General features: G+C 45.8%; 1 protein-coding gene across 1 annotated transcript in view; it reads left to right on the plus strand.

The window, feature by feature from the left end:
* Positions 1-2171: 2171 nt before the first annotated feature.
* The window catches only part of NOCT (nocturnin), a 31722-nt gene continuing 9654 nt past the window's right edge, over positions 2172-24239 (plus strand). The window contains exon 1 of the mRNA XM_032147293.2: positions 2172-2577. Within this exon, the coding sequence (XP_032003184.1) occupies positions 2388-2577 (190 nt within the window). The 5' untranslated portion in view covers positions 2172-2387. The remainder of the gene's footprint in view (positions 2578-24239) is intronic.

Consider the following 24239-nt stretch of genomic DNA (forward strand, 5'->3'; position numbering starts at 1 on the left):
TTTCAAAGCACTTTTCCCCAACATTTTATTATGAAAATCTCCAAATATATGGGGGAAAAATAATTGTAAGTGAACACTCGTGTTGGGACTCAGAAACTGATACCCCAAAATATGGGGCTTTGACCTGTTGAATGGAAGCCTCAAGGTCTCTCTGACCTCACTGCCCTGCACCATCTCTCCCAAAGCACAGGATGAAGTTGAAGTTCCTTTATCTGGCTATGATCCAAACCCACCAAAAGGAACAATTGTTTTTTCTTCCCCTCCTTGTAAGACTAAAAATGTAAACACCTGAAGAGACCCTTTCACAAGATAACGTGCAAGTTCATCCCTGCGCCCTGATCCATTCACTTTCCCTAGTCATCTCCTCAACAGAATGCCTCTGCTCCCCTCTCCCCAAGTCTGTTTACCAGGATGGTATACAAGCTTCTGAACCCCGTTGGGGGTGTGTAATCACTCTGTGATTCTCCCCGTGCACACGTTAATAAATGCATATGCCTTTTCTCCCATTAATCTGCCTTTTGTAAGTTGATTTTTCAGCAAACTTCAGAGGACAAAGGGAACATTTTTCCCGTGGTCCCTATACCCATACATACCCACTACCTAGATTCAAAATCAACATTTTGCTATATTTGCAAAACACTTTTCATAGGCTAATTTTATTATCACCTTTTTAAAAAAATTCTTTTTACAAGTACTGCTCCTTATGGAGCAGGGCTACCCCATAGGCAGTGTGCCCAGAGTAGCTTATTATCACTTTTTATTTCACCTAATGACTAAGGTATGATTCTATGTTTTATAGATAAGGAAACTGAAACTGAGGCTTTAATGACTTCCAAGGAGCTTGTCTGCCAGAAGTTGTAATCAACTTGTGCCAGCTGATCTGTCCACACCCTCTATCCACAGGTGTTAGATATATAACCTAGGTCTGAAAAATATTTAGAATATTCTTGTGATGAAAAGCTTGCAATTCCACAATACAGGGGAATCAGCAAAATCATGGGAAAATCAATAGAATACATTTCTAACTCATGAATCATTCAGGGAAGAATCCAGTCTTGGGTTTTCCCTCCCCCTCATCCCATTTCTATTCCTGATTAGTCATCATTTCCTGCCCAGCCTGTCTGAGATGTTTCTTCCATCCTTTCTTTTCCAGTAACAGTAACCTGGTGCAGGTCTACAGTATCTGTTATCTCAGCTGATTTCCCTTCTGCCTTTTCATGAACCAGAGACACGTGATTTCCAATTAAAGCACAGCCCTGACCATATCTTTGCCCAGCTTACAAAACGTCAACGGCTCGCAGCTATCTACCGAATTAAGCCTACTATAATCCCCTTCCTTCTACACTACAACCTATCCACGCATCCGTCCTCTTACTCCTTAGCTTCCATCTTACATGACTAAGAGTTGTTTCCCCAAATACACCCTTATTTACTTTTTTCATTTATAACTCACCACCACCGCCTCCAAAGTTTCACGTGGGTAAATTCTAGACCTCCACGTCATAGGCCAACTCAAATGCCAATCCTTCTAATGAATTTTCTGGAGATCCCGGGCCTGTTGTCATCTCTATCGCCAATCTTTGGCATCTTGTGGCAATAATCTCATTCTACCTTGTGGAGCTTTCTGGTCTGACTTCCCTTGCCACCTTCTGCTCCCTTTGCCTAAGTATAACACCTTTGAGGAAAGGGACGCTGTTTTAATCATCGTCGCCTCGCACACAGGCGGTGCTTTATTGTGCTTAATATCGTTTAATGCAACACACCCTGCCGAGGGGGTCGGAGGCGGACGCCTTTTGCTGTATCCACACAGACCCGCGCAGGCACACACGGACGCCGTCTGCCACTCTGACAGACACGTGTCCCCTGGGCCACAGCCCTGGAACTGTCTCGGGATTCCCAGCCTGTGGGCGCTTCCATGCTGGCCAGCCGAAGGGGACATTTTTCTTCAGAACCGCTTCAACGGATACCTCTTATTTTAGACCGCCTACGGATTCTACCCTATAAATCAGCCTAAGCCCTGCTTCCTTTTAAAACAGGATTACGCCGGGTCGAGGGAGCCTGGCGTGGTCGCGCAGTGGCCGGGTCCCGCGGATCCCCCTCCAGCTCCCGCTTGGTAGCGCCCGCTTTGTCAGCGCGCAGCGCTTGCCGGACGCCTTGCAGGTCTCGCCAGGTCTCACAGCAGACGGTACCGACGCAGCGCTCTTGTGCCTCGCTCTCGGGCTCTGCTGCCCGGGATTTCCCCAGGACCTGCGCCGCGCGAGAAGGAGCCTGGGAGCATCCGCCCAGACTGCCCGGACAGTCGGTTCGACTCTCTGCCCTCGGCCCCAGCCGGGCTCCGCTCCTCGGGCGCGCGAGGGGCCGCGGTGGTGGTGGCGGCGGCGCCCGGCATGTTTCATAGTCCGCGGCGGCTCTGCTCGGCCCTGCTGCAAAGGGACGCGCCCGGCCTGCGCCGCCTGCCTGCCCCAGGGCTGCGCCGCCCGTTGTCCCCGCCGGCGGCTGCTCCCAGGCTCGCATCCCCCCGGCTGCTGGCGGCGGCCTCGGCGGCCTCGGGCGCCGCGAGGTCGTGTTCCCGAACAGGTGAGTGCACCCCAGTTCCGGGCCGAGAACGCCACGGCCGCTGACGCGCGGCCGCCACCTGGAGACAGCGCGGAATGAATGGGAAGCCCGGGGCTGCCGGTCGTGGTGTCTGGCCTGAAAGTGGGTCCTTTCCTGGAGCAACCTTCTCTGTTCCCTTTTTCCTCTTTCCCTGTTCCCCGACTTGCCTGGGGCTTGCATCAAAGCTGGTAAGAACTGGGAGACTGTATTCAGGTTCCTGCTTGACGCTTAGAGGCCGTCTTTCAGAATTTCTTGCTCTTGACCGTTAAAGTTCCCCCTTCCGAGGCCTCAAGTTACTATGTTGGTTACACGTTTTATTGCACGACTTAACGGAAATTTTTATGGAAAAAAAATCTAAATGATGCTTATTTGCTCATATGGCTTTCATGGTCTAGATATTAAGTTTTTTTTAAGTCGTGATAATAACACATTGATTCATTTTACTTTTTTTTTTTTTTTTTTAAGACGGAGTCTTACTCTGTCACCCAGGCTGGAGTCCAGTGGCACGATATTGGCTCACCGCAACCTCCGCCTCCCGGGTTCAAGCGATTCTCCTGCCTCAGCCTCCCGAGTAGCTGGGATTACAGGCGCCCGTCACCACGCCTAGCTAACTTTTGTATATTTAGTAGAGACGGAGTTTCACCATTTTGGCCAGGCTGGTCTTGAACTCCTGACCTCGTGATCCACCCGCCTCAGCCTCCCAAAGTGCTGGGATTACAGGCGTAAGCCACCGCGCCCGGCCTATAAAATTTTTAAAAATAGGCCGGGCGCGGTGGCTCACGCCTGTAATCCAGCTCTGTGGGAGGCGGAGGCGGGTAGATCACCTGAGGTCAGGAATTCGTGACCATCCTGGCCAACGGGCTTGGGCGTGGTGGCACTCGCCTGTAATCCCAGCTACTCCGGAGGCTGAGGCAGGAGAATCACTTGAACCCGGGAGGCGGAGGTTGCAGTGAGCCGAGATCGCACCATTGCACTCCAGCCTGGGCGACAAGAGTGAAACTCCGTCTCAAAACAAAATTAATAAAAATTTAAAAAAATATATATATATATATATTTTAAAAATGATCATCTGGAATGTGATCGAAGCCAAGACTTTAAACTCTTTTCGCATTGTTGGCGGATGTTTAGGTATTTCCTAATCTAGTATCAAACTCCTGGCCTCAAGTTATCCTCAGACTCTGGAGTAATTGAGATTTGCAGGTGGAAGCCACCATGCCCAACTTAGTCATTTTAAAATTAGGATGTTGAATTGGTTGCTGGAGACTCTGAACTATATTGTTCCTTAGAGTGAACTTGACAGTTAGATTCCCCACCCTCACCCCCAATTTCGTAGGAATGTGGCACATTGTGAAATAACTGCCAGAATGGGTATACTGCCTGATAACTTTTTTCTTGCTGGAAATTTTAAGAACAGCATTGTTAGAGGTTTGAGGTAGGAAAAGTAAAAGAAAACCAGGTGATGTCTTCTGTACCAGCTTATATCTTAAATTCCCTCAAAGTCTCAGAGGCAGGGTTAGTAGGTACCTCCTCATGGGAATACAGTTAGCTTGTGTAAAACAGAGATCGCTGTGTTATCTGAGTAATTACTGTTATCTGAGTAATAATATCAGGTCAGATTGGAATGTTGGGCTTTTGACCCAAGAAAGTGTTTAATGAACTTCTTTGAAGAAATTCCCTGAAACCCCCTAGTTTTACAGATAAGGAAATTGAAGGACTTTATGGTACTTAAACTTTTGTAGGCAGTTACTGTAAAGTCTAGACAATTTTCCTGTTCATGCATTTTTAGCTTCAGCAGCTTGTTGGAAGAAACATGCATGCATTGATTCATTCATTGCTTGTTCTCTCATTCCAGATCTTTACAGAATGTCTCACAATGTAGGTGCTTTATTATGGGAGGTAAAAACAACATGAGCTTTAGTCAGTCCCTAAGGAGTTTACTGCCCAGTAAGAGATGAGATATGCACAAAGAAATGGCTGTTTAATGAAATGAAACACCTTTTATTCTCTCGACTTGGAAATGGCACAAGGGTGCAGGAAAGCAGGAAGTCCCTTTTAGGCTTCTAGAAGTGGGTGGCATTTCAGCTGGCTCTTGAAGCATGGTTAGGATTGGAAGAGATTACTATAAAGCATTTTGTTTGGAAAAAGCAGGAGTAAATGCAGAAAGTCATGAGACATAGATGAGGAAGGGTGAGAGAAGAGGCACTTTGCAAAAATGGACATTGTTTTCCAAAGAGCCTCAGAACCAGCACTAAGTGCTTTTTAATTTTTATTTTTATTTTTATTTTTTGTGGGACAAGGTCTCTCGCACTGTTGCCCAGGCTGGAGTGTAGTGGCGCCACCTCTGCTCACTGCAGCCTCCACCTCCCAGGCTCAAGCAATTCTCCTGTCTTAGCCTCCCAAGTAGCTGTGACTACAGGCACATGCCACTGTGCCGGGCTCATTTTTGTATTTAGTAGAGACGGGATTTCAACATGTTTCCCAGGCTCGTCTCAAACTCCCCAGCTCTGGTGATCCACCTGCCTTGGCCTCCCAAAGTGCTGGAATTACTGGCGTGAGCCACTGCGCCCAGCCTATTAAGTGCTTTTTTAAAATGCAGATTCTTGGATCCTACTGTAGGCCTATTAAGTCTGAGTCATTCATGATGGGCGCTGGATTCCACATAACCAAATGAAATGACAAAAAGAATAGATTGTTCTTCTGTGCCCCCAAATTTGGACATCTGGCACCCATATGTGAGAGAGACACTGAAGGGGCCGAAAGCTCCTCTCCACTTCTGAGCCTTGTGGTGGGGAGTGGTTGAGTCCCGACAGCTGTCCACATTTGCTAATCAGTTCCTGCATAACTTATGCCCCTTGGCAATTGGTAGTTATTGGGAAGATAAGTACAGTCCCTTTGGAGTTATCAGATTCCAGGTTGTTAGAATTAAAAGGTGACCTTGGGGATGATCTTGGTGTTGGCTTTCTTTTCTCAAGGATAGCAGCCCCCATAAGAAGTAGCAGTTGCCACAGTTACTGTACTAGATGAAACGCAGTTGGAAGTCATCCGTGGGTTTATAAATGCTATCCTCCACATCCCTCCTCCTCAGAGAATGAAGACTTGGCTGAACTACTGTTCTCTACCATTAGAACATTTGCTTTTTTTCATGGTACAATTTTAAAGGCAAATGCCACCAGCTCATTTGAGAAGGCAGCTTTATTTAATATGTCCTTTATGTGAATAAACTGCTTATGAGAGAGAAGAAACGGGAAAGCTTGTAATTATCAAGCTGCTATGGAATAAATTGCTTTCCTTATGGGAAAACTAATGTATGATTTTTCTGTTAGCATTCAATGGCAACAGTTTAAACATGGTGAACTGGGGTTCTTTGGGATTAATAACCATGGCTCCAGATTCACATTCCACACACTTTTAACATTTGTAAATCATTTAACCTTGCTTGCTGTCTCAACACTAGACTTTACCTAGAACAAATGAATAAGATGAATTGATAGCAATTTATCCACAAGCTTTATTGAATAGTACATGTAAAAGGTGACATGACTAATTGCAGCGGGAGTTGAGAAGAAAGAGAAATCAGTGTGGCTGAATTTGTCAAGAAATGCTTTGCTTTGAATAGGTGAAAAAGGAGGGTGCTTTGGAAGGGGACAGGTTGCGGGGTGGTGGGGGCAGGCAGAGAAGACCACACACACAATGCCTGGAAGAAGGTGGCACATGCAGGAGCTGTGGCAAGCATCTTAGGAAAGGGGGTAGAGGCAGAATCATTTGGGACACTTATTAAAATGCAGATTTCTGGCCTTTCACCCATCTGCTTGATCAGTTTCCTGTGGAGAAGGCTGGTGGAGTGCATATTTAACAAGTGCCCCAGGGGATTCTGAAAAGATTAGGGAGTGTTTATGAGCTCTGCCCCTCCTTTCCCCAAAGGTACTTATTCCTGGAAAGCTTGAGAAGCTCTGGAGAGGATTCTGGAAGAGCCTTAAGACCTTTGGCCTGGCCGGGCACAGTGGTTCATGCCTGTAATCCCAGCACTTTGGGAGGCCGAGGCACGAATCACTTGAACTCAGGCATTCAAGACCAGCCTGGGCAACGTGGTGAAACTCTGCCTCTACTAACATTAAAAAAAAAAATAGCCAAGTGTGGTGGTGCACACCTGTACATCCCAGCTGCTTGGGAAACTGAGGCAGGAGAATCACTTGAACCTGGGAGGCAGAGGTATCAGTGAGCCAAGATTGCGCCATTGCACTCCAGCCTGGGCGACAGAGTAGGAGCAGTACTCTGTCTCAAAAAAAAAAAAAAAAAAAGGATCTTTGAGCTTGGGGCCTAAGGCAATTCAAGAGACCCCTGAGAAAGAACATTGACCCCCAACAAAAGCAGCTTTAAAAAATTGTATATTTTGTCGAGACGGGTTTTGCCATGTTGCCCAGGCTGGTCTCGAAATCCTGGGCTCAAGCAATCCTACCGCCTCAGCCATCCAGAAGTGCTGGGATTACAGGCATGAGCCATCACACCCCGCCAAAAGCAGCTTTTAAGAAAGGGAAGAAATTCCAGGGCCGGGCACAGTGGCTCACGCCTGTAATCCCAGCACTTTGGGAGGCCAAGGCAGGCGGATCACCTGAGGTCAGGAGTTCGAGACCAGCCTGACCAACATGGAGAAACCCCATCTCTACTAAAAATACAAAATGAGCCGGGCGTGGCGGCACGCGCCTGTAATCCCAGCTACTCTCAAAGAAAAGAAAAAAGGGAAGAAATTTGCATATTAAAGTTCAGTGAGAGGAAACTTGAGACTGACATTGTAATGGGAGTGTATCCACGTAGTCACACAACTTACAGAGTGAGTAAAATAAGGAGGTTTCTATGATGTTTACTAAAAGAAAAGTGAGGCAATTGTGTTCTGGCTTCTTGGAGTTAGGAAGGGAGATACAGCATCTGTATTTGCTGTCAGGAGTCACTGGTGACTAATTAGAGTTTTTTTGTTTGTTTTTTTTTTTTTAGACAGAGTTTTGCTCTTGTTGCCCAGGCTGGAGTGCAATGGCGCAATCTTGGCTCACTGCCACCTGTGCCTCCCGGGTTCAAGCAATTCTCCTGCCTCAGCCTCCCAAGTAGCTGGGACTACAGGCATGCACCACCATGCCCGGCTAATTTTTTTGTATTTAGTAGAGACAGGGTTTCACCATGTTGGTCTCGAACTCCTGACCTCAGGTGATCCACCCCCCACTTGGCCTCCCAAAGTGCTGGGATTACAGGCGTGAGCCACCACGCCCGGCCACTAATTAGAGTTTATAGGGCTTTGATAGCCACTTAAGTGGTGGTTATATACTTCAGTAAATAATTAGAAATTTGAAGGACAGTGTGCATGGGCATTTAGCCTCATAGTAAACCTGTTTGGACTTCCATGGAAAGCAGCTAAGATACTTTTTATTTATTGTTATTCTTAGAATGGGAGAAAATCAGCCTTCCCACGGAGGGAGTGAGACCTCAAGTGAAAACCTTAGCTGTCCTCTGTCTCTATGTGGCCTCAAAGCAACATTTGAATCATATATTAATACTTAGCAGGAATTCAGTGTCAGGGATGTGGGCAACAGTGCCCAGGGGAAAGAAGGCTAAACAAAATTGGTACTGTCCAATTTGAATGTCCCTATAACAATTTTTTCTTCTTCTAGTATATAAAAAAATGCATGGGTCCCATTCAGATCTTCTGGATTTTAGTATCTCCAAGTGGGGCCTGAGCATCTACTGATTCTGACATACGCCTCGGGTAGACAACAGCCACATACTGACAACACAGGCGGACACCTGTGAGGTGGCTTGTTTTACTAAATGCTTAGAAGCCTATTCTGAGTCTCAATGATGTGATTCTCCTGTCCAAAAGTTAGAGACCACTGTTGGATTGTGGAGAGTTGTGCAGAAAGGAAAATATTTATTTTATTTATTGTAGAGACAGGGTCTCACTGCATTGCCCAGGCTGCTCTTGAGCTCTTGGCAAGTCCATGAAAATAAGTGTTTAGAAGTTACGATGCTGCCCGGGTACAGTGGCTCACTCCTGTAATCCCAGCACTTTGGGAGGCCAAGGAGAGGGGGATCACTTGAGGTTAGGAGTTCGAGACCAGCCTGGGCAACATGGCAAAAACCCCATCTATACTAAAAATGTAAAAATTAGCCGGGTGTTGGTGGTGTGTGCCTGTAATCCCAGCTACTGGGGAGGCTGAGGCAGGAGAATTGCTTGAACCAGGGAGGTGGAGGTTGCAGCTAGCTGAGATCGTACCACTGTACTGCAGCCTGGGCAACACAGCAAGACTCCATCTCAAAAAAAAAAAAAGTTATGATGCATCCAAAGTGACAATAAGAATTGTTCTGGAAGGATATCTGGGAAATTCCTTGGTCTTGGTACATCCTCTCCAGCTGTCTTCCTTTCCCTTTTCTATCTTTCCTCCAACTCTGAGGTTCCGGTATTTAAACAGCTGTTTGCCGGTCTGCAAATATGCTTGTGACTACAAATATCTTGTCTAGTACAGGGTGCAAAGTAAGTTACACTGCAGATTCTAATAATACCTGGGATATAATACTTTTCTATTTCCTCTTGTGTGTTTTGCTTTTATGGATGCTATCATTGAAGGTCTGCTGAAGGAAAATGTTTATCTTTCAAATCTTGTAGGTCAGATAGACTCACTGAGACTTATTTCTAGAATTAGTTTAATATTTTATTTTTTTGAGTTGGAATCTTGCTCTGTTGCCCAAGCTGGAGTACAATGGTGCGATGTCAGCTCACTGCAACCTCTGTCTCCCGAGTTCAAGTGATTCTCCTGCCTCAGCCTCTTGAGTAGCTGGGGATTACAGGCCCTTGCCACCACGCCCTGCTAATTTTTTGTATTTTTAGTAGAGACGGGGTTTTGCCATGTTGATCAGGCTGGTCTCGAACTCCTGACCTCAGGTGATAACACCCGCCTTGGCCTCTCAAAGTGCTGGGATTACAGGTACCACGCCCGGCCTTGCCTCTGAACTTTTAAAGACCATTGTGAGTATTGATTATCTGTTGAGGCTTACAAGATTTCCTTATCTTTGGTATTCAAAAGGTCCATCAGGATAAATGTCTCAGCATCTGATGCGCCCATCCAATCTAAAGACATGCCTTAGCACATTAAAAGTTTGTATCATTTCTCGGGTTATTTTGTCTACTGTATTGTCTCTTGTTCTCATGTTCTTGAACTCCTGTTAGATTGTTGGCCATATGGATCTTTCCTCCGTGTCTATTCATCCTTTTTTTTTTTTTTTTTTTTAATTATTTTAGAGACAGAGTCTCCACTTTGTCACCCAGGCTGGAGTGCACTGGTGTGATCATAGCTCACTGTAACCTCCAACTCCTGGGCTCAAGTGATCCTCCCACCTCAGCCTCTGAAGTAGCTGGGACTATAGGTGTGCTCCACCATGCCTACCTACTTTAATTTTTTTGTAGAGACAGGGGTCTCAGCTCAGACTGGTCTCAAACTCCTGGGCTCAAGCAGTCCATCTGCCTCTGCCTCCCAAAGTACTGGATTACAAGCATGAGGCACCTAGTCAGGCCGCCATTCATATTTTAGTGTTTTTATCTCTTCTCTATTGCATGAGATTTTCTGAAAATTTTTGTTCTGCAGTCATTTTAAATTCCTAGACATTTCTAGTTGTTTAATTGCTCCTTTTTTCATAGAAGCCTGTTTTGTGTCTATAATGTCTCTCGTACTTTTTTTTTTTTTTTTGAGACGGAGTCTCGCTCTTTCACCCAGGCTGGAGTGCAGTGGCACGTTCTCGGCTCACTGCAGGCTCCGCCCCCCGGGGTTCACGCCATTCTCCTGCCTCAGCCTCTCCGAGTAGCTGGGATTACAGGCGTCCGCCACCACGCCCGGCTAATTTTTTGTATTTTTACTAGAGACGGGGTTTCACCGTGGTTTTGATCTCCTGACCTCGTGATCCGCCCGCCTCGGCCTCCCAAAGTGCTGGGATTACAAGCGTGAGCCACCGTGCCTGGCCTGTCTCTCGTACTTTAAATATATCGAGATGTGTGTGCTTGTTTCTCCTTTAGGCCTCTTTCCTGGAGAGGAAGGGAGTTTTGCATGCTGTTTTGTTTGTTTGTTTTTTGAGATGGGGTCTCGCTCTGTCACTCAGGCTGGAGTGCTGTGGCGTGATCTCAGCTCACTGCAGCCTCCACCAACCTGGTTCAAGCACTCCTCCCACCTCAGCCCCCCAAGTAGCTGGGACCACAGGTGTGCACCATCATGCCTGGCCCAATAATACAACAGTTACTGTATTTTTAATAGAGACAGGTTTTCCCCATGTTGGCCAGGCTGGTCTCGAACTGCTGAGCTCAAGTGACCTGCCCACCCCGGCATCCCAGAATACTGGGATTACAGGTGTGAGCCACCGCGCCCAGCCAGTTTGCATGTTCTGAGTGGGAAGGTAATCTGGAGAGCGGGCAGCCAGGCTTCCTTGTTGAATGCATGAGAGGGAGCAGGCTGGTACAGCCTTTGCCAAAGAAAGGAGGGTTTCCTTCTGTGTTCTTCAGTCCAACCCCTTCCCCGTCCAACCCCTTCCCCGCTTTTTAAAACCATCCTTGAGTTTCAGAGTTAGCTCCTGATCTGGTCTGCTTCTCTTTCAGGTCCATTCACCCTTGCAAGCCACTCTAAAGCTACCACTCATTTTCTTTGGGGTATTCTTTGGTTCTATGGAGCAGGCAAAAGCCACCCTTCCCGGCTTTGTCTGTGAGAGAGGGGACACGTGTAACTAGTGCCACCATTCACTTTCATTCTTGAACGAATTGCCCTAACAGTTACCCCCTCAGCTTCTCCTGCCCTTTCTATTTCTTGATTCAGCTTGGAGTTTCTTCAAGGTGCTCTTGGGAAAACCACGTTTACCTTTGGTAACTTGTACTGCCCTTTCCTTCACTCTGGTTTCTCTGTTAATTCAAACTTGTTTCTGTCTTCTTGGAATTCCTCCAAATTTTTGCTCCATTGATGTCATGCATCCCTTCTTGTTTTTCAATGTTATTGATGCATTCTTTAAAAAATTTTAAATAGGCCAGGCGCGGTGGCTCACGCCTGTAATCCCAGCACTTTGGGAGGCCAAGGCGGGCAGATTGTCTGAGGTTGGGAGCTCTAGACCAGCCTGGCCAGCATAGTGAAACCCTGTCTCTACTAAAAATACAAAAATTAGCCGCGCGTGGTGGCGGGTGCCTGTAATCCCAGCAGCGACTCAGGAAGCTGAGGGAGGAGAATTGCTTGAACCTGGGAGGCAGAGGTTTCAGTGAGCCGAGATGGCGCCATTGCACTCCAGCCTAGGCAACAGAGCGAGACTCTGTCTCAAAAAAAAAAAAAAATTTAAATACAGGTACTTTATTTCTTCAAGATCTTAGGAAGGAGAGAAAGTAAATATATTTTCTACTTTGCTATCTTGGCCTAGAACCAACCCGCCCAATGATATGCAACATATTCTTTTTTGAATATGTGCCTTAATTATTCAAGCAATGCTCTGGGAATTTGTATATGAAAATTGTTTCCCCTCCTTTTTAAGTGACTAAACATCTTTTATTGGTTTTATGATATATATACAAATGGACTAGTGGTGAGCATAGCTGCCTTCCAAATGGACTATACAATTTTATTTTTTATTTATTTTTTTTAGATGGAGTCTTGCTCTGTCACCCAAGCTGGAGTGCAGTGGCACAATCTCTGCTAACTGCAACCTCCACCTCCTGGGTTCAAGTGATTCTCCTGCCTTAGCCTCCCAAGTAGCTGGGATTACAGACATGCGCTAGCATGCCCAGCTAATTTTGTATTTTTAGTAGAGACGGGGTTTCACCATGTTAGTCAGGCTGGTCTCGAACTCCTGACCTCCAGTGATCCACCCATCCCAGCCTCCCGAAGTGCTGGGATTACAGGCATGAGCCACCGCGCCTGGCCAATTCTTTTAGGGATGGGGGTCTCTTTTTATAGCCCAGGCTGAACTCAAACCCCTGGGTTTAAGGGATCTTCCTGCCTCAGCCTCCCGAGTAGCTGAGACTATAGGCATGTGTCACCATGTTTGGTTCATTATTTAAAAATTTTTCATACTTTTTTTTTGAGACAGAGTTTCACTCTTGTCACTCAGGTTGGAGTGCAGTGGCATCATCTTGGCTCACTGCAAACTCCACCTGCTGGGTTCAAGTTATTCTCCTGCCTCAGCCTCCCAAGTATCTGAGATTACAGGTGCCCACCACCACACCCGACTAATTTTTGTATTTTTAGTAGAGATGGGGTTTTTGCCTTGTTGGCCAGGCTGGTCTTGAATTCCTGACCTCAGGTGATCTGCCTGCCTCAGCCTCCCAAAGTGTTGGAATTACAGATGTGAGCCACCATGCCTGGCCTTTTTTTTTTTTTGAGACAGGGTCTTCCTCTGTCACCCAGACTGGAGTGCAGTGGCACAGAGACAGCTCACTGCAGGCTTAACCTCCTGGGCTCACGCAATCCTCCTGCCTCTGCCTCCCAAGTAGCTGGGACCACAGGCCCATGCCACCATGCCTGGCTAAAGGCTCATTTTAATATAACCTAGAGCAGAGGTTGTCAAACTTTTTCCATAAAGAGCCAGCTAGTAAATATTTTAGGCTTTCTGGGCCATGTATCTGTCGCAGCTACTCAATTCTGCTGTTGTAGTGTGAAAGCAGCTATAGACAATATGTAAACTTTATTTATGGACTTTTTTTTTTTTTTTTTGAGACGGAGTCTGGTTCTGTTGCCCAGGCTGGAGTGCAGTGGCGCAATCTCGGCTCACTGCAAGCTCCGCATCCCGGGTTCACGCCATTCTCCTGCCTCAGCCTCCCGAGTAGCTGGGACCACAGGTGCCCGCCACTAATCCCGGCTAATTTTTGTATTTTTAGTAGAGACAGGGTTTCACTGTGTTAGCCGGGATGGTCTCGATCTCCTGACCTCATGATCCACCCGCCTCGGCCTCCCAAAGTGCTGGGATTACAGGCTTGAGCCACCGTGCCCAGCCTATTTATGGACATTAAAATTTGAATTTCATATCATTTTCACATGTCATTAAATAGTACTGTTCTTAAGGTTTTTTCCCCCCCAACCATTTAAAAATATAAAAGCCTTTCTTAGCTTGCAGGCAGCACAAAGACAGGATGCTGCCAGTTAGCTCATGGGTCACAGTCGGTAGATCCCTGATCCAGAGAGGACTCTGTACAGTCAGCAGAAGGCTCCATATAGTTTCATATTTCCACTCACAACTGTAAAAACACGTCATTTTTCCAAGTGTCCCAGAAATGTTAGTGATGGAGGATCACCAGATTTTTAGGTTTTGCTTTTTCACGTTTTTATTGCAGAGGATAGTGCTAGAAAAGCCCAGCTTGTGGAAATGATTTGTCAGCCAATAGACAATTGAGCACCAGTCGAACATGTTAAACTAAGCATTTATCATGGAGGGATTTCCTTCTCTTTAGAGAGCTTTTCCATATGAGTGTCCTGGCTGAAGGTATGGCTCAGTCTTGTCTGGATGACACTTCAGCTTTCTTGTCTGGTCTGTGACTGCCACCTGGCAAAGAGAGGTTGTTTGGATTGTCACGCTTAGTCTAGGTGCTTGTATTTTTAGACACGTTAGGTTGAGAGTTCTGACCTTCACTTGATATTTCTGGTAATGCCAAGCGGGTCGTGACACTGCTTTGTACACTTGTGCTGTGCCAGTGTGTGTGTGCTGTGATGACAGTGACGTTGACAGATGGAGGAGATGGAACTTGACCTCTTCCTGGCCTGAAGAATGGGCTGCTGTGTGCGCCTGGGGCCAGGCAGGACAGCTGCATCGCAGTTGCCCTGAGGCAGTATCAGCACGGCTGGAGATGCTGATGAGCAGCAGTCTAAGGTGCAGGTAACTTTCTCCAGGGCCAGCCCCCTTACTAGTTGTTCAATCTAGAGAAAGCTGTGCAGATACCCACTTCACCAGATTTGGGGCAGAATAATGAAAATACATGGAAGCAGTCTGGCACATCATCTCGAATGTTAATAATAGCCTTCTCTTTTTGTTTTGTTTTGTTTTGTTTTTTGAGACGGAGTCTTGCTCTGTCGCCCAGGCTGGAGTGCAGTGGCGTGATCTGGGCCCACTGCAACCTCCTCCCAGGTTCAAGCAGTTCTCCTGTCTCAGCCTCCCGAGTAGCTGACATTACAGGCACCCACCACGATGCCCAGCTGATTTTTGTATTTTTAATAGAGACGTGGTTTCACCATGTTGGTCAGGCTGGTCTCAAACTCCTGACCTCAAGTGATCCACCCACCTTGGCCTCCCAAAGTGCCGGGATTACAGGCGTGAGCCACCATGCCCAGCTGAATAATAGCCTTCTCTTTATGCCTAGGGAAAAAAGTGAGTTTTACAGAATGAAACAGTAGCTAACATTTAGCTAATCACTTAGGATGTGCCAAGTACCTCTAGTTTAACTCAGTTAATCCTTACAGTAACCAAATAAAATAGGTTATACTTATCTATATGAAGAAGATAATGAAGAAGCAGAGAGGTAAATAAGTTATTCAGGATCCTATTAGTAAAAAGTGGAGCCAGGATTTGAATTCAGGCAGCCTAACTTGAGTCCTTGCTTTAAGACTTCCTTGCCTCTGCGGAACCGCAGGCCAAACTTCCTGGAGAGAGCTGAGGCTTTAGCTATAAGGCTCAGTACTCGAGGCAGGCCTGTCATACTCAGTCAGTGGCACTCAATAACAGACTTGGAGATTGGTCGGTCACTAACTAAAATATTTGACTCCTGCCAGAAAGTAGTATCTTCTTAACTTGGCACTTAGTTTATTTTTATTTTTATTTTAAATTTAATATAAGAGATGGGGTCTCACTACATTGCCCAGGCGGGTCTTGAGTTCCTGGGCTCAAGCGATCCTTCTGCCTAAATTGGCACTTAGAATCCAGTCTCTAGGATCTGGAAATTCATGTCATACAAGCCCGCATCATGCAAAATTTGAAGGTGTCTGCATTCATTTGCCAGGTGGACCTTCAGGGGACGTGCCACATTGTTTGAGTTTTGATTTTCTAGCTGATGGGTGCACACCACAGTTTCACAAAAATTTAGAAAGATAGAGTTACTTTTTTTTTCTTTTCTTTTCTTTTTTTTTTTTGAGACAGTCTTGCTGTGTCACCTAGGGCTGGAGTGCAGTGGTGCAATCTCGGCTCACTGCAACCTCTGCCTCCCAGGTTCAAGCGATTCTCATGCCTAAGCCTCCTGAGTAACTGGGATTACAGGCACCTGCCACCACGCCCAGCTAATTTTTTTGTATTTTTAGTAGAGACAGGGTTGTTGGCCAGGCTGGTCTACTGACCTCAGGTGATCCACCTGCCTTGCCCTCTCAAAGTGCTGAGACTACAGGCGTGAGCCACCACGCCTGGCCTAGAGTTACGTTTAATGATGACTTAGGACCTCATTTACACTTCTGAACCTTAGTGTTCTTATCTATAAAGTGGTGTAAATAATGGCCAACGGGTTCTTGAGCAGGTAACTGGTTACAGCAAGTAAAAATGCTTGGTATACCATAAAATGCTCCACCAATAAAAGGTGGTCCTCCATCAATGTTTGACAGAATTTATTGGTACTTTGCTGTCACTTGCCATCTTCTATTAACATTGTTTAAAGCACTGGGCTGGATCCTGGGGGAAACGGTAAATAAGGGAAACGGTCCCTGCCCTTGGGAGGCTTAAAGTCTCATGAGTAAAGGACAGAGATTGTAGTTCAAATATCCAAGGGTAGGCCGGGCGCGGTGGCTCACGCTTGTAATCCCAGCACTGTGGGAGGCCGAGGCGGGTGGATCACGAGGTCAGGAGATCGAGACCACGGTGAAACCCCGTCTCTACTAAAAATACAAAAAATTAGCCGGGCGTGGTGGCGGGCGCCTGTAGTCCCAGCTACTCGGAGAGGCTGAGGCAGGAGAATGGCGTGAACCCGGGAGGCGGAGCTTGCAGTGAGCCGAGATTGTGCCACTGCACTCCAGCCTGGGCGACAGAGCAAGACTCCGTCTCAAAAAAAAAAAAAAAAAAAAAAAAAAAATATCCAAGGGTACCCTAAGTAGGAAAAATGGGCCAGGTATAAGAAAAGGAGAGCCATTTGTTGATCCATAGAGCTAAGCCTGGTTGCTATGAATCTTTATTGATTCCTTCAGTATATATTAAATAAATATATTGTATATCCAACATCCAGGCTGCTTTATGTTGGTGGTTATCTTGTGTGAATTCTTGTTTGTATTGAAGATGGCCAGGTATTCTGGAACCTACTCTAAGAAGGCTAATGAAAATCAGCTGCTAAATTAGCTTAGTTTTTGTGTGGTGTTCAACACGCATGGCCAGTAGATGGCAGCATTGGATTGTTGTTTCAGGGATGCCTTCCTGTGCTGTTGATGGCTTAGTTTTTGTGTGTTGTGTGTGCTTCAAGGTTTCCTCGGGTGGAGGTTGATCAGCTTCCATAGCTTCCCAGGTGCATACTCAAGATAATCCTGGCTTTTGCTTGATTTTTAATCAGCGTTTTTGCCAGCCCTTCGTTTCAAGATACTAAACACAAACTGTGAGAGAAGTAATTAGACGCTGAATGGTTTGGGCAACTGCTGGGCAGCTAGAGGAAGGAACCCTGTGTGGAGCTGTGGAGAGCGGTCGGCCCTGAGTGATTCCTTTTTTTTTTTTTTTTTTTTTGAGATGGCGTCTCGCTCTGTCACCCAGGCTGGAGTGCAGTGGCGCGATCTCAGCTTATGGCAAGCTCTGCCTCTGGGGTTCACGCCATTCTCCTGCCTCAGCCTCCTGAGTAGCTGGGACTATAGGCACCCACCACCATGCCCGGCTAATTTTTTGTATTTTTAATAGAGATGGGGTTTCACCATGTTGGCCAGGATGGTCTCAATCTCCTGACCTCGTGATCCACCTGTCTTGGCCTCCCAAAGTGCTGGGATTACAGACTTGAGCCACCACGCCCGGCCGGCCCTGAGTGATTCCTTAGTGCTATTAGGAGTGCTTGGAACGGTGGGCCCAGTCAGTTTGGGTCTCGACTGTTGGGGTTGTCATCCAGCATTCTAATTATTGATGTGAGGGTGTTTCATTGCAGCCCGACCGTTTTCCTTGTGGTCAGCATTCTTAGGAACTTAAATTGTGATCTGCCTAGATTGCTTTAGAAGTGTGTAGTAATTGGTAGTATTAAGGGTGTACCTATATTCAAATATATTTGTGATTAGCCCACTTGTGGGTTTGGTTTTGTTTTGTTTTGTTTTAGAGGGAGTCTCGCTCTTGTCGCCCAGGCTTGAGTGCAGTGGCATGATCTCAGCTCACTGCAACCTCTGCCTTCCAGGTTCAAGCGATTCTCCTGCCTCAGCCTCCCAAGTAGCTGGGAGTACAGGCGCCCGCCACCACACTCGGCTAATTTTTGTATTTTTAGTAGAGATAGGGTTTCACCATGTTGGTCAGGCTCGTCTCAAACTCCTGACTTCAGGTGATCCACCCACCTTGGCCTCCCAAAGTGCTAGGATTATAGGCGTGAGCTACCATGCCCAGCCTCCCACTTGTGTTTTTTAGGAAAGTAAAGGTATTACCAAATGGGAGTTTACATACTGCTACTGTATTTCAGAAATCTAAATAATCTGAATTCTCTGGCAGTTCTTTAAAGACTTTTTATAAAGGTAAGAAGAGTTATATTCTTATACAGTAAAATAGCAGTGAGGTTTTAATAATAGTGGTACAAGGAATTAAGACATCCAATTCTAAATGTATGTAAAAATGTGCTTATAGAATTAATCAGTGGCAGGGGATGGGGTGATGTTGCTAAATGGACACTAGGCAGAAGAGATAAAGCTATTTTGATGTGCCTGTTAACTATATGAATTCTGTAACTTGTGTGTTGCATTGAGAGTGATGGCTGGCCCATTGCAGTGACTCATGACCAATCCCAACACCTAGGGAGGCTGAGGTGGAAAGATCACTGAAGGCCAGGAGTTTGAAGCCAGCCTGGGCAACTTAGTGAGATCTCATCTCTATTTTTAAAAAAAAATTTTTAATAAAAACATAAAATGAGAATTACTGTGTTTGTGAAAAATGAATTGTGAGCAGAAGCCAAATATGTGTGGAATCAAATCCAAAATTTCCAAGCACATAAAATTAGACCTGAAGCCAATTTGAGTGCCAAATAGAGTTCAGCAGAGGTTTTGTCAAGATTTGGTACTTTTCAGTATCTTGATTGCCACATGGGTGAATTATTTGTGCTGTCTAGCCTTAGGAAATAAGCTTTGAATATTGAGCTATTGTTAATGTTTGAAAATCTTTTTAAAGTCCTGAATAGCAACTCCTATTAAGGCATAAAACTTAAGTAGATGGTTTGAAATCCCGGAAATCAACATGTATTTATGTATGAAAGGAATTTTTTTTAATGGTTGATACTTGAAAACTAAAAAGTGAATGTGAATTAGCCGAGCGTGGCGGCGTGCACCTGTAGTTCCAGCTACTTGGGAGGCTGAGGCAGGGGAATTGCTTGACCCTGGGGGGCGGAGGCTGCAGTGAGCCAACATCGCGCCACTGCACTCCAGCCTGGGGAACAGAGCGAGACTCCGTCTCCAAAAAAAAAGTGAGTGTGGCCAAGGGCAGTGGCTCACACCTGTAATCCCAGCACTTTGGGAGGCCAAGGTGGGTGGATCACTTGAGGTCAGGAGTTCAAGACCAGCCTAGCCAACATGGTAAAACCCTGTCTCTACTAAACATGTAAAAATTAGACAGGTGTGGTGGTGTGCGACATAATCCCAGCTACTCAGGAGGCTGAGGCAGGAGAATTCCTTGAACCCAGGGGGACGGAGGTTGCAGTGAGCTGAGACTGCGCCTTTGCACTCCAGCCTGGGCAACAGAGTGAGACTCCATCTCAAAAAAAAAAGTTGAATGTTAAGCCGCATGTGGTGGCTAATGCCTGTGATCCCAGCACTTTGAGAGGCTGAGCTGAGAGGATTGCTTGAAGCCAGGAGTCCAAGACTAGCCTGGAAACAAAGTGAGACCCCTGTCTCTACAAAAAAAAAATTTTTTTTTAATTAGCCGGGGTGGTGGCATATACCTATAATCCCAGCTGCTTAGGCTGAGGCAGGAGGATTGCCTGAGCCCAGAAGTTAGAGGATGCAGTGAGCTATGATGGCACCACTGCGCTCCAGCTCCAGCCTGGGCAATGGAGTGAGACCCTGTCTCCAAAAATAAAGGGGAATGTTGTTTTTTAAAGTAGGTGAGAAACAATGAGACTTGTTACTCAGTTATTCTCTCATTTTGTTTTTTTTTGTTTGTTTTTTTGAGAGCTGGAGTGCAGTGGTGCAATCATGGTTCACTGCAACTTCCACCTCCCAGGCTTAGGTGATCCTCCTGCCCTAGCCACAGGCACATGCCACCATGCCCAGCTAATTTTTTCTTTTTTAAATTACATCTAGATACGGATCTCTCTGTGTTGCCCAGGCTGCTCTCAAACTCCTGGATTTAAATGATCCACCCACCTCAGCCTCCCAACATGCTAGGATTACAGCACGTTTGAAATTGGCATAATAAGCGTATCTGCTTCCTAGGATTGTGATGAGAACTGAAAATATAGTTAAAGTTCAGGAGGCTGGGAAGTCCAGTCAAAGGGCTGGCTTCTGGTAAGGGCCTTGTTGCTGTGTCATGCCATGGCCAAAGGTGGAAGGTCAAGAGAGGTCTGAACTCACCCTTTTATAAGGAACCCACCCCTGGAACAGCACTGTGTCTCCCCTGCACCATATTGGTATTAATCCATTGATGAGAGCCATGCCCTCATGACCCAAACACCTCCCATTGCCCAGCTTCCAACACTGCTGCTTTGGGGATCAAGTTTCTAATACATGAACTTTGAGGGACATGCATTCAAACCATAATAAAGTGAGGAGAAGAGAAAGATGCCTCTCAATCTTCAGTCTTCTTTAGTTTACAAATTTAAATAAATAGACTTACTACATTATAGTCCCTAGGTGGTTCTTAGTAAGCCTTGGCACTGTGCTATAAGTATAAAAATAATATGTAAAGTCTATCTAGTATTTACTTTGTTATTAATTCCCTAGCCCTGGTTTGTTTGCTGTGTTGTTGTTGTTGTGACAGGGTCTTGCTATGTCACCCAGGCTGGAGTGCAGTGGCGTGTCTCACAGTTCACTGCAGCTTCAAACACCTCGGCTCAAGTGATCCTCCCTCCTCAGCCCCTCAAGAAGCTGGGACTACAGGCACGCGCCACCACACCCAGCTAATTTTTGTGTTTTCATGTTCATCATGTTGCCTAGGCTGATCTCAAAATCCTCAGCTCAAGTGATCTGCCCACCTCAGCCTACCAGAGTGCTGGGATTACAGGCTTGAGCCACTGTGCCCGGCTCATGTGTTCCTACTTCTCTGGCCATGTCATTTCACGTTGCTTTTGCAGATTTCTCAGATCTCAATCCTTTGATCTCCTATCTCTCTCACTCAATTCAGTCTTTTCTATGCATTAACATCTCCCAATGTTTGTTTCCAGTTTGTAACTCTCTCCTGAATGTCAGTCATCTAATTGTTGAACTCCTATTTTCCGTAAACCCTGTCAAGTCTTCCTAACCACTGTAGTTGGCAACTCCATCCTTCTGGTTGCTCAGCTGGAAACTGTGGACATTTTTTTTTTAAGAGATAGATAGGGTCTTGCTCTGTCACCCAGGCTGGAGTGCAGTGGCATGATCACAGCTCACTGCAGCCTCAATCTCCTGGGCTCAAGTAACCCAGTTCAGCCTCCCGAATAGCTGGGACCACCAGTGCATACCACTACACCTGATTAATTTGTTTTTGTTCTGTTTTTTTTCTTGTTGTTGTAGAGACAGGGGCTCCCGATGTTGCCCAGGCTGGTCTCGAACTCCTGACCCTAAGCGATCCTCCTGCCTTGGCCTCCCAAAGTGTTTTGATTACAGGCATGAGCCACCACACCCAGCCTCCAGGCACCTTTTTGACTGCTCTTTGTCACAAATCACATCTAAGTTATCAAAACTTGTTGGATCCAACTTTAGATTTATTGAGAATCCAACCACTTTCACTGCTGCCCCCCAGTTCACCCCTGCTGTCTCTTGCCTAGATTATTGTACATTTCCTCAAATGAGTTTCCTCCTGTCTGCCCTTATGTCCCTGTAGTATAGTGTAGTTTAAATATATCAGCCAGTGATATTTTCAAAATGTCAATCAGATTCTCCTCTTGAGTAGAATTCTCCAGCTGCTTCTCATCTCTGATAAAGGCCAAAGTCTTTAGATAGACCAGCAAGGCCCTACCCAGTCTGCTCCCTCTCACTGCTTTTTCTCTGACCTCATCTCCTTTTATTCAGACTGTTCACACCACCATAATCCCCTCTATTTATCAAGTTTGCCACGCATGTTCCTCAGGGATTTTGCACTTGCTGTTCCCTCTGCTTGGAATGTTTTATCAGGTCTCCAGTGAGGCTATTTCCTTACCACCTCCCGGTCTCTGCTCAAATTCCATCTTTTGGCGAGGCCTCCTGAAGCATCGCATATCCAATAACAGCTGCCTGCCCACAAGCATTCCCTATTCCACCTTTTCCCTTTATTTTTCTCCAAAGCACTTTTCCATATATGACAGACTACACACACACGTATATATGTTTCTATATAGGGTCTTGTTTGTCTCTCCCCACTAGAAAGTACAGAAGCTCCATGAGGGCAGAGATACTCATCTGTTTTGCTCAGTGATATATCTCCAGGGTAGTGTCTGGTACACGGTAGGCACTAAAACTTTTTTCTTTTTTTCCTGGAGAGATATTTAATTTTTTTTCTCTAGAGAGACAGAGTCTTGCTATGTTGCCCAGGCTGGCCTCAAGTGAGCCTCCTGCCTCAGCCTCCTGAGTAGCTGGATTTATAAGTGTGTGTAGCCAGCCACTGTGCCTGGCTCCAACTCAAAGATTTGACAAAAAATGAATGAACAGCCATATGTGTCTGTGGTTTGAGTGGGGCAGAAGATGAGAGTGGCTACCCATGATGGACCAAGTGGTACAGTCACAAATTAGAGCTTCATATCTAAATCCTATTTTTTTGAAGTCCTTTTCTGGTTACTCTTACCCATCCTGATTGTTTTAACCCTTATTATACCCTAGTGATTCTGCATAGTTAGCACCCAGTTTTTCTCTCATGAATTCATGAGTATTAATCTTTCCCCAAATACTTGCCAATTTTTTTAGGGAAAATAGTCAGCACATATTTTATTGGCATAACTCAATAAAGCTACATTGGCATAACTCAGTGACTTAACAAAACTCAGAGAATAGAGAAATAAAAATGTAAAATTAACATACAGCAGAGAGATTATCCCAAGGATTATGGGATTGGATTAAATTAAGAAGATTAGAGTGTTGCCAGTGATGGTCCCACTGTTCAAGAGAGTAAAGTGCAAAGAAGGTGAGTAAATTGCAGGGCGCACAGAACAGCCTGGCACAGGGGAGTCCCTCAGTAAGCTGTCTAGAACGAGGGTGGATGAGTGGAAATACCTTTCAGGACCATCTGTATCTCTCTGTCCTAACTTCATGCTCATTATGCAACAGACTAATGTTTCCCAGGTACTTTAGTATTAGAGGGCTTGTCCTATGTCATGTTGTGGTTAAATACTCTGACAGTCAGTGTGCACCAGTCCACCTTGGGGAATATCTTTGGGTTTCCTGTAAGGTCTAAGGGGGCAGAGACAAGACTGTAGTAAACACTTCCTAATGATTCCCCTCTACCTAGTCTCTATTCAAAATGTAGCCTAATGTTATCTTTCTCAGATGAGCTCATCTACAGTGAAACAAGTGCAAAAGAGCTATGCCAATAAAATTTGAAAGGCAAATTGCGGTGTATTATTCCATACATGAGTAGTGTTATCACACCTGACAAGAATGATTCATTGTTTTTCAAATATGAGACTAGAAATTCTGAATGAAACATCCTTTTTCAATAATTATTATTTTTTATTTTTGTAGAGACAGGGTCTCACTATGTTGCCCAGGCTAGTCTCAAACTCCTGGACTCCAGGGAACCTCCTGCCTCAGCCTCCGAAAGTGCTGGGATTACAGGTGTGAGCCACCGTGCCTGGCCCAAGTTTTATTAATAGGAAGATATGTGTCTCTACTGCAAACAGAGCTGTTATATGAGGAACATAGGAACATAGATTTGAAAAGTCTCCCCCGTTCTAACCCAGATGCCTTTTCCACCTGATCTTGGAGAAATTAAGACCATGTAAGCCCTCATTTTAAAGAGAAGTAAGCAGATCTTGGCTGGTATGGTGGTGTGCACCTGTAGTCTCAGCTACTCGGGAGGCTGAGGTGGGAGGATGGCTTGAGCCCAGGAGTTTGAGGCTGCAGTGGGTTATGATCATACCACTGCACTCCAGCCTGGGTAACAGAGTGAGGCCCTTAACAAAAAAAACGGCCCCTTTGGGGGAAAAAAAAAAAAAAGAAAAAGGCTAGATGTGGTGGCTCACGCCTATAATTCCCAGCACTTTGGGAGGCCAAGGTGGGTGGATCACTTGAGGTCAGGAGTTTGTGACCAGCCTGGCCAACATGGTGAAAGTTTGTACTAAAAATACAAAAATTAGCCAGGCGTGGTGGAACACGCCTGTAGTCCCAACTACTCAGGAGGCTGAGGCAGGAGAATCGCTT

The sequence above is a fragment of the Hylobates moloch genome, unplaced genomic scaffold, assembly GCF_009828535.3.
Source record: "Hylobates moloch isolate HMO894 unplaced genomic scaffold, HMol_V3 SCAFFOLD_3, whole genome shotgun sequence".
Classification (NCBI taxonomy): domain Eukaryota; kingdom Metazoa; phylum Chordata; class Mammalia; order Primates; family Hylobatidae; genus Hylobates; species Hylobates moloch.